The sequence below is a fragment of the Tarenaya hassleriana genome, unplaced genomic scaffold (assembly GCF_000463585.1).
Source record: "Tarenaya hassleriana unplaced genomic scaffold, ASM46358v1 Cleome24, whole genome shotgun sequence".
Taxonomy (NCBI): domain Eukaryota; kingdom Viridiplantae; phylum Streptophyta; class Magnoliopsida; order Brassicales; family Cleomaceae; genus Tarenaya; species Tarenaya hassleriana.
Genome location: NW_010965696.1, coordinates 2238092 through 2247870, shown reverse-complemented (window position 1 = coordinate 2247870; position 9779 = coordinate 2238092). Strand labels below are relative to the sequence as shown.

Below are 9779 nucleotides of genomic sequence, written 5' to 3'. Positions count from 1 at the left end.
AGGGAAAGGCGTTAGATACGGACTTTGTGCCGGGCAAACATGTTGTACTCCGGCTGCTCGACAATTGGACCGACCAAGTCCAACCTCTCGGCAACTGCCCATGCCTCTGTTATCTGTTGGGCAGACCACTCGCTTGTGCCCCAGTAGAATGCCCACCCCTTGTCAATCACATAGTTCATCGCCCTCACCGTCTCCTCTATAGGAGTTGAAGTATCTGGCCTGCCACGCGAAATCACAACCCGCAAAAGGAAGAAACTTTCATGTAGATTTCCAATATGGATGGAAGTCCAATCTATTTAGTGGCCTTAACATATCAGACACACTCAACACTGAGATGACTCCCATGTTAGAAACAGACAAAGAAATTCGCAGATGCCATTCCAATGAAACATGCTCTGTTTCCCATGTTTACAATCTTTATGAGTCACTTTGATAGTGGCACAAATATAGTAAATTGTAGATCTGGATAATCAGAAGCAACTGAAAAACAAAAGTACAAACTAACAGATCCACAAACAACAAAACTACCACCTCACTGATGCGAGACTTTAATATGGCCAAAACCCGACAAGAAATCCCGTTCCAAGGAAAATTTCTTCGACAAATTCCTTTCTTCACGAAACTAATCTGCTGGATCAATGTTACATTAAAATGTTAAAATCTTAAGATAGGTGTAAGGTATGGAATCCAATGTTGATAACCAAATTGCAACAATATCTTTGCAGGGGTTCAAACTTATAGAATACAAGTTCTTGTTACTGTGGAAACGGAAGATTAAGGGGATCCAACATTGTTTGTCAATCGAGACTTTCGAGCTCCAAAATCTTTCTTTATTTATGTGTATAAGCATCGAATACGCACATATAACAAAATTACACGAGCTAGAACAGGGCAGATAAAGAAACAAAAATACCTGAGATCTCAAGATCAACGCAAAAGACAGGAAGTAAATACGCAGAGAAAAATGTAAGAGAAATTCCAGACAAACCCATTTCACTAATCATTAGAATCAACAGATTTCAGGTCAAATCAATCAAAGGCCCATAACTTGAAGATCAAAGAAAGAAAAAATCAAAGTTCAAATCTTTTACCTGTGGCAGTAGAGCACGTCGACATGATCCATATCAAGCCGTTTGAGGGAAGCCTTGGTTCCTTCGACGATGTGTTTCCGCGACAAACCCTTGTCGTTAGGACCAGGCCCACCCCAGAAGATCTTAGTGGAGACGACGATATCGGATCGGCGCCAACCCAGCTCGCGAATCGCCTGGCCCATGATCTCTTCGGCTCGGCCATTAGCGTAAACCTCGGCGTTGTCGAAGAAATTGACGCCATGGTCGCGACAACACTGGAGAATTGACTTTGCATCCTTCACATCGAGCTGGTTCCCGAAGGTTACCCAAGCGCCGAACGAGAGCGTGCTCACCTTCAATCCAGATCTCCCCAAGTTCCTGTACTCCATTTATTTTCCTCCAGGGTTTCCGATTTCGCTTCGATTCTCTTCCTTTAGTCTGTGTCAAGCAAATCTCACGCTTGGCGTTGACGATAGAGACTAGAGACTAGAGAGCACGCCTTGGTGAAAAGCAGAAACAAAGGCTGTCTAAGGACGAGAACTTCTTGCCGTTTTTTTATTAGAGATGAGAACTTCAGCCAGTTTTGTTGCTTAAAAACGTGTAGGAAGCACTATTACTCTTCCTTTTATATAGATCGCTTCCGTTCGCGAATTGAATTTCGACCGTTGGATTCGTTCTTATATGAAACACTGAATAATTTCTTGATGGTCCAGAACGTAACCAAGAAACACACTTTGACGACAAAAACCTAACCAAAAGGTACATAAACATAACATAACAAAGCGACCACACGCCATTACACTCCTAAAGCCTCACAATCAAATTATTCATTGAAAAACACAAAACCCATGAACATCTAATTAATAATCTTCAAGGATGTGGGAGGACTCCGCCGCCGGCACCGGCGCCGCCACCGACTCCTCCGGCGACACCGTTAGCACCTCCGATTCCACCGACGAGACCGCCTAGGCCACCGAGATTCTTGAACCCACCGATTCCGGCGGCTCCACCGAGTCCGCCGTACAGGGGAAGGCCGCCGCCGCCAAGGCCGGAGAATCCGCCGATTCCGGCGAAGCCACCTATTCCTCCGCCGTAGAGGAGGTTCTTGTTGTCTTTGAGAGTACCGGCCGGTGACTCTGCATGATCATCAGGCGCATTCGCATGCGCATGCATGAGCTCCGAGGTCTGGCCGTCACGTGCCTCGCCCCCGGTGGGTTCGCCTCCTGGCACGTGGCGAGCACGTGACCCGACGAGGGATACGAGGATGAGCATGATGATCGGGAACACTGCTCTTGCCATATCTCTCTCTCTCTCCCTCTCGTTGCGCTTTGCGAGTTTATATGCATGGGGTTGCATTTTAGGGTTTATATAGGAAATGCGAAGTTGGTGACGGTTGAAAATGTCATAAATTCCGCCATCATGTCCGATTAGGTGATTTCCAAAATTCAGATTTATAGAAATAAAATTAATCAAGCCCAAAAAACTTGCAATAAAAATAATAATAGTTTGGATAATTTCAGCACGAAAAATGTATTAGGGTAACACACTCTCTTCGAATATACACATTGTGCATGTGGAGACAAGCTTATATTATACGGAGAGAAACTAGTTTAACTAATGTCTGTTCTGTTAGTTAATTAGTGATCGAGGGTCCATGCAAAGCGTTCATTTTTTTTGTAATTGAATGTCTTAGACTAAGATTCATACTAATTTCTGACTGAGGGGAAATCGCCCATTTGATTTGAAATATACGCCATTTTTTATACCAAAAAAAAAATATACACCATTTTTCCAAATTTGATATTCGAACTCGATCAAACAATTTTTGTCTTGTTTTACCTGTTCAACTATGAAAACTTGGATCATGGAAAACGTTCTTTTGTCCGAAAAGTATTCCCAACCAAACATGTGATAGTACAACTGGGGCTATTTCTCCATTTTTCCACGCATATACATATATTAATATATATATATATATATATATATATATATATATATATATAAAATTCGATTTGTAAATTTCAGGCAACTTTTTACAGTGTTACATTAAATGATATCGAGAATTGAATGGCGTCGTAAATGTATAGGGATTAACGAACATTACGATTTGCATGTACAACACTTGTGTCGTGTCTTCACGGCCTCTTTATTGCCAACTTTTTCCATCCCCAATCATGCAATTTCGATTCGACCCACCATATTAATTCAATCTACTACATTATACGAATAACATTTGTAAAATGTCAATAACATAATTTAATATCATTAGTAATTTATAATCTCATTAAGATTCTTAGCCTTAAAAGAAAGCAAGAGTTCTAGTTAAGCCAACTATGATATAAATATATAAACCGTAAAAATTATATATAAATATCTAAACTTTTCAAAAATCTTATATAAATACTCATATTTTTTAAAATATCCTAAATAAAACCAATATCTATTAATAGGATTTAATTTGTAACATAATCCAATGAAAATCGATGACTCAGTGTTTGGAATCCTAATAATCATCCACGTTATGAGCCACCTAAGATAAACCGGTTCAATTGAATAATAATTGAAACCGGGCCGGTTTTGGTAAAAAAAAAATTAAAAATTAATACACGTAACGTACGTCCATATTGAGCCGACAACATGAAAACAAAACATCTGGATGGGCCCAACTAGGAGAAAAAAGAGCGTAAAGCCCAATACTGATTCGGGCTGTAAAACGGCCCAATTAAATTCATAAACTTCCATGAACTACCTCATTTCAGTTTTTTTTTGTTTGAATTTTTGTATGTTCATTTATAACGAGGAATTTACTGCAATAGCTGCAACGTGAAGGCGGGAAAACATAGATAGAGGCGAAAAATAAGAACAAGGAAGAGAGAGAGAGAGAGAGAGAGAGAGAGAGAGAGAGAGGATGGAGAGCAAGGCGAGGAGGATTCTGGAAGAGATTAAATCCTCTGATGTAAGTTCGTTTCATTTTCTAGCTTCCATTGTTGCCTCCTTCCCTCGCGATTTCTTGTTCTGAAACCGCATTCTCATCATCCCGTGTTCCATTTTTTCTGTCTAATTAAGCAAAAATTTCCCAGTTTGTCTAGGTATGGAATCTGCGATTTCTTTGTTTTGATCGCGTTGTTATATCTTGTACTGCGTATCTGTTCTCTCCCGATTCGTCAGTTATGCTCAGTTTCTTCTTCCATATTACCTCTAGGGCTAAATTTCTGGCGGAACTTTGCAGTTTAATCGCCATCATTTGCTTAGCCAATAAATTCCAACCCATTAGGAGTTGTAGCGTTTTGGATTGGGTTCTTCGGTGAATTGCTGAATTTTCTTTAGAAAGCTTGGTTTTCGAATGTGCTCGTGGGAGTTGCAACATTGTTAGTTCATGGGTCTAACAAGCTTTAATTTCTTCCATGTCTGTACACAGCTTATTGAGAACCGAGTTCAACTGCTCACACAACTTGCCCAGTTAGACATCGAGGACAAATCTGATGTGCCATCTCTCATGGAGAGCCTAGCAGTATCCGATACATTCTCTTTGTTTCCTAGTTTTTCTCTCTGGTTATGCTGCTTGTTCAAGCCATTGTAATTGTGACGGCATATATCCAGTCTTTTATGTAAATTTAGGGTCGTTTAGTGAACAGTTAAGATGAAAGTATCTGTAGTTGCCTGAATTGATTATGTATGCCATTCAGAAATACTGCATTTTCATTGAAGATCCACGGAACAGCTGCATCTCGATAGGGTTCTAGTGATCATACTCGATATAGATAGTCTGTTTCTGGCAATCCTTAACTGCAATCTAGACGTTCTGGGAAGATTTCACATGTCTGGATGTTTCCCAGTGTTTGTTGAACAAGGCTATATTGTGTGTGGCCTCCAAATACCTAGCTTTGGATCTACCTGACTGCTTACATCAGTTTCTCGGTCTTGGTGTTAAGGTACAACCATACACGTCCTAATATTTCCCTGCTGAATTACTCTGTAACTCCTCCCAAAGAGCGTGTTGACGGGCACGAATCTGAGCAATGATTTTTGTGTTCTTCCTCTGGAGCTGTTCCACCTAAAGTAGCTGCTTGTCATGTTTCATGAGGACAGTGAACGTCTTGCTACAGAGTTGTGCTCGACTTATTCTAGCTTGTTGTACTCTGGCTTCTATGACCAAGGGCCGCTGAATTACTTCAGTAATTTCTGAGTCAGCAAGGATCTCTGGACTTTGGCGGACAATAATACTCTGGATGAGACAGGGATGGGGCAACAATGCTGAACAATTCACTGCGAATTTTTATTCAATTGCTTTTGTGAGTTGAATTCTTGCAGGTGAGCCAGTGGTGTGCAAAACATTTAAAAATGTCCCTGATGTCGATGGAGGAATCTCAAGAAGAGGGGCATTCCAACATTTTTTTTCAGGTTGGTGAGGTTAAAAGTTTCTGTAAGATTTTTAAGTCCATTGGAACTAATTGTTCATCATAGGGTCGTTCTTTTCTACACCACTAACTCTTTCGATCAAAATTATGCAGCTTCTTCTGGATTATTTTTGCTTTTCAGCCTCGAGTTTTACTGCTATCAGTAAATACTCTTCTATGAATGACAAGGCCTTGGGTGTTACAGTTCACAAGTTTGTCTCAGACCAGCTGAATATCACAAAGGAGGTGATATTGAATGCCAAGGTATCTAAATAGCTTCTTTCATTTTATTTTGCCACAAGTTATCGTTTCGGGGCGTTGCTGATATTTGTCTTCGTGACACTATAGATTATCTACTATAGGTTGATATTTTTGTTTTCTATTTTTCTCACCGTTTCATGATTCGCTGAGAGGTGGATTATTCGTTTGGTACAGAAAGTCGATACATTTTCCGAGGAGATACTTAAGGCTGCACAAATGGTGATTGACTGTGTAGTACGTCTGTGCAAAGAGTGTTATTCCCAAGCCAAAGACAAGGACACAAATGATAGAACTGTGAGTAATTTCTTAAGCATGACAGAATTGGCAGTAAAAGCCCTGAGTGAATTGGGTATCCTTGCTGCAAAAGATGGTGGTAATCTTGTGTCCATCCTTAACTCATCATGGAAGGGTGTGATCACATTGCTTCAGATTGACAAACACACAATAGTATCTAAGGTTGAAGTAGCAGACATTATCTTAATGCTAATATCACTGGTCAAGGAGTCTCTGACATTTGCAGCTGAGGGTTGGTCTCGCTCAGTCAAGGAAGTCATTTCTGCAACAGAAGCAAGGAGGGTATTTCTTCCTGTGAAATTCTATTTGATCAATGCTGTTAAAGTTGTGGCACTGTTTCCGAGCCAGGCCTATGTGGTGTTCAAGGAGATAGCACTCTGCATTTTAATGATATTCGCTCTTAAATTTTCACTTAGCCAAGAAAGCCATGGAAAACCTGCGAGTGAAGTAATGACTGATCTTCTAGAGAAAACATCTATAGATCTTTTAAATGCTCTGCTGAACTCAGATGAACTGAAACGTGAGCACAAGGATGCCCTTCTGGATTGGTTATTCATGGATGCAGAAGGTTTTAAAAACCAAACTGGTAAGAGTCAAAGCCATGATTTGAAGACAGCATCATTAGTTGATATCTTTTCTTTCCATGTTGAATCTGCGACAAGCACTAGAATTTTGCTGCTTGCCCGAGTTGTATTGTTTCAGAGTGTCCTGAGGCATTCTTCTGTTCTCAAAGACGATGCAAAATGGGCAATCACCACAAAGCTTCAGTGGTTTCTGGACATATTAATGGATAAAGAGGTTTATTCTTCGGTTCTTTCTTCCCAGATCCCAATAGCAGATGGTCCTGGAAAGTCTATAGTCTGGGAACCAATGTTTTCAGCTCTAGTTTTGTCTCTCAAAACCCTCAGCGTTGTCCTGTCTTCAAGTACTGCCTGGGAAGAGTTTGAAATGTTCCTGCTCCAGAATTTCTTGCATCCCCATTTCCTGTGTTGGCAGATTGTTATGGAACTCTGGTGCTTCTGGGCGCGTTATGCCACAGGGGGCTTAGTGAATGACATGGTTGACAAACTTTGTGCGTTCATGATGACTTTATCATCATCACAAGCGCTACTTCTTCCGGATTCTGCTCTCAGAAAAACGACGAGATTCATCTGCTTTCTTCTTAAACATGGCCCGAAATCTTTGGCTGATCAGGTTTACAATTACGTTTTCAGCGAGAGCAGATCTCAATTTGCCCTGGATGTATATCTAGCCTTGCTGTTGGAAGGGTTTCCACAGAAGTTCCTATCAGACAGCACGAGAAAAAATGCCAAGCAATGGATAATTGCAGATTACTTAAACTTTATAGAGAACTTTAACGGAAAGCCACCAAGTTCCTCCGCATACAGTGTTTCCGGGGGTCCAGTTTTCGCATTATCTGCCTGCCTTCAATCACTGTAAGTAACTTAGACTTGCACTCTAAACCAGCTGGAATTCTCCATTCTCACCTCTGTTTCCATCATAGACAATTTCTTGAAAGATCCAGTTTCAACGGGTTAACAGAATCAGATAGTACACATTTGGTACTGAGTTTCACACTCTCTCATAATTTCAGTACTTCAGGTTGTAATTGGAATTCCTTTCTTTGCAGACCAATGATTGAGATAGAGATTGACACCAAGACACTTAAGTTTGTAGCGAATCTGATCTCTAAGTACAGAAACACCAAAGACCAAGCGACGAGGAACCATCAGGCAGACATTCTCGGTGAAACAATAACAATCATACCGAAAGTGGAAGAGCTATACACTTCCCTCCACATGGACAGCATCGTGCTAGAGCTTCAGAAGCTTTTCATCTCTTCAGAACCCGACCCTCTGTACAAATGCAAGCCGGGTCTTGCTCTGTTCATGGCAGGACTTAGCCACACAGGAATGTCTGAAAGCGGCAACTGCCCAAAGAGCTGCGCGGTCTGGGAACTCTACCACATGCTTCTACGGGAACGCCACTGGGCTCTGGTCCATCTTGCCCTAACAGCGTTCGGGCACTTTTGCGCTCGTACAAGCTGCAAACAGCTATGGAGATTTGTTCCTAATGACGCAGCTCTAGCATACAAAGCCTCTGGAAATGAGTCAAGCACAGAACAGTTCATGTCGGAGTTGAAGATGTTCCTGGAGAAAGAGCATGCCCTTCTGGCAACGGAGCCTTTAACCGAGCAGATTGAGTTACTTGCGAAAGAAGGGAGGGCTATCAAGGGAAAGGTGAAGAAGCTTGTGGAAGGAGGTGGTGAGGGGATGGAGACAGGAGAGGAGGGAAGACCCAAGAAGAGGAGGAAACTTCCGGGACGAATCTGCAGAGGTATTGAACTGCTGCAGAAGGGAGTGAAGGCTATAGACGAGGGTTTATGCCATTGGAGATCAGATCAGACGGACTGTGAAGAGGAAGAGATGCATAACAAGCTGTTGAATCACTTGTCGTGTCTCAAAGATTTGGTTTCTCATTTGGCCGGCCTTGATTCTTCCGACATGATTTCTTCTACCTGATTCAATGGATTCTCGTGTACACATAACTGGAATCTAAAAGACGAGACGAGAGTAAATTTCCAATTCATGGTCTTGTTGTATTATGTTTTTCTTTATAAATGAAACTGGTGTTCGGAGACACATTTTTCCAAAAAAAAAAAAATAGAAGAAAAGATGCAAAAATCGCCGTCTGTGGGGATCGAACCCACGACCACATGGTTAAAAGCCATGCGCTCTACCACTGAGCTAAGAAGGCTATTGAGAAACATATTAATTTGTATCTATTTAATTAAAAACAATTCAAAAAGTGCGTTACAATTTTTTTTTTGATTCATTGGGAACTCCGGTTGCTACCCTTCGGGCGCGCTGACCGAGTAAACCCAAGCCCACACGCACGAGCCTGCAACACACGCGTGGGAGTTAAATCAGCCCAGTAACGAGCTGACAGGCGAAGATACAAAGCCTCTGGAAATGAGTCAAGCACAGAACAGTTCATGTCGGAGTTGAAGATGTTCCTGGAGAAAGAGCATGCCCTTCTGGCAACGGAGCCTTTAACCGAGCAGATTGAGTTACTTGCGAAAGAAGGGAGGGCTATCAAGGGAAAGGTGAAGAAGCTTGTGGAAGGAGGTGGTGAGGGGATGGAGACAGGAGAGGAGGGAAGACCCAAGAAGAGGAGGAAACTTCCGGGACGAATCTGCAGAGGTATTGAACTGCTGCAGAAGGGAGTGAAGGCTATAGACGAGGGTTTATGCCATTGGAGATCAGATCAGACGGACTGTGAAGAGGAAGAGATGCATAACAAGCTGTTGAATCACTTGTCGTGTCTCAAAGATTTGGTTTCTCATTTGGCCGGCCTTGATTCTTCCGACATGATTTCTTCTACCTGATTCAATGGATTCTCGTGTACACATAACTGGAATCTAAAAGACGAGACGAGAGTAAATTTCCAATTCATGGTCTTGTTGTATTATGTTTTTCTTTATAAATGAAACTGGTGTTCGGAGACACATTTTTCCAAAAAAAAAAAAATAGAAGAAAAGATGCAAAAATCGCCGTCTGTGGGGATCGAACCCACGACCACATGGTTAAAAGCCATGCGCTCTACCACTGAGCTAAGAAGGCTATTGAGAAACATATTAATTTGTATCTATTTAATTAAAAACAATTCAAAAAGTGCGTTACAATTTTTTTTTTGATTCATTGGGAACTCCGGTTGCTACCCTTCGGGCGCGCTGACCGAGTAAACCCAAGCCCAC

The 9779-nt window shown here is 41.6% G+C and overlaps 3 protein-coding genes and 2 non-coding genes across 5 annotated transcripts in view; 1 reads left to right on the top strand and 4 right to left on the bottom strand.

The window, feature by feature from the left end:
* LOC104816018 (probable voltage-gated potassium channel subunit beta) overlaps positions 1-1552 on the bottom strand; it is a 3007-nt gene extending 1455 nt beyond the window's left edge. The window contains exons 1-2 of the mRNA XM_010544676.1: positions 1092-1552; positions 24-219 (exon numbers count right to left, since the gene is read on the bottom strand). Coding sequence (XP_010542978.1) covers positions 24-219; positions 1092-1459 — 564 coding nt within the window. The 5' untranslated portion in view covers positions 1460-1552. The remainder of the gene's footprint in view (positions 1-23; positions 220-1091) is intronic.
* A 388-nt stretch (positions 1553-1940) lies between these two features.
* Positions 1941-2369, bottom strand: LOC104816101 (glycine-rich protein 23). Its single transcript, XM_010544768.1, has one exon. The coding sequence runs from the start codon at positions 2367-2369 to the stop codon at positions 1941-1943; it is 429 nt and encodes a 142-aa protein (XP_010543070.1).
* A 1539-nt stretch (positions 2370-3908) lies between these two features.
* On the top strand, positions 3909-8660 carry LOC104816017. The gene is made up of 7 exons (XM_010544675.1): positions 3909-4026; positions 4489-4581; positions 4868-5002; positions 5382-5471; positions 5582-5731; positions 5903-7458; positions 7653-8660. Exons 1-7 carry the CDS (start codon positions 3979-3981, stop codon positions 8542-8544), a joined length of 2964 nt encoding a protein of 987 aa, XP_010542977.1. The 5' UTR covers positions 3909-3978; the 3' UTR covers positions 8545-8660.
* Positions 8661-8707: 47 nt separating this feature from the next.
* Positions 8708-8779, bottom strand: TRNAK-UUU. The gene has a single exon. It is a non-coding gene; the product is annotated as a tRNA-Lys (tRNA).
* A 794-nt stretch (positions 8780-9573) lies between these two features.
* Positions 9574-9645, bottom strand: TRNAK-UUU. Its single transcript has one exon. It is a non-coding gene; the product is annotated as a tRNA-Lys (tRNA).
* Positions 9646-9779: the final 134 nt, after the last annotated feature.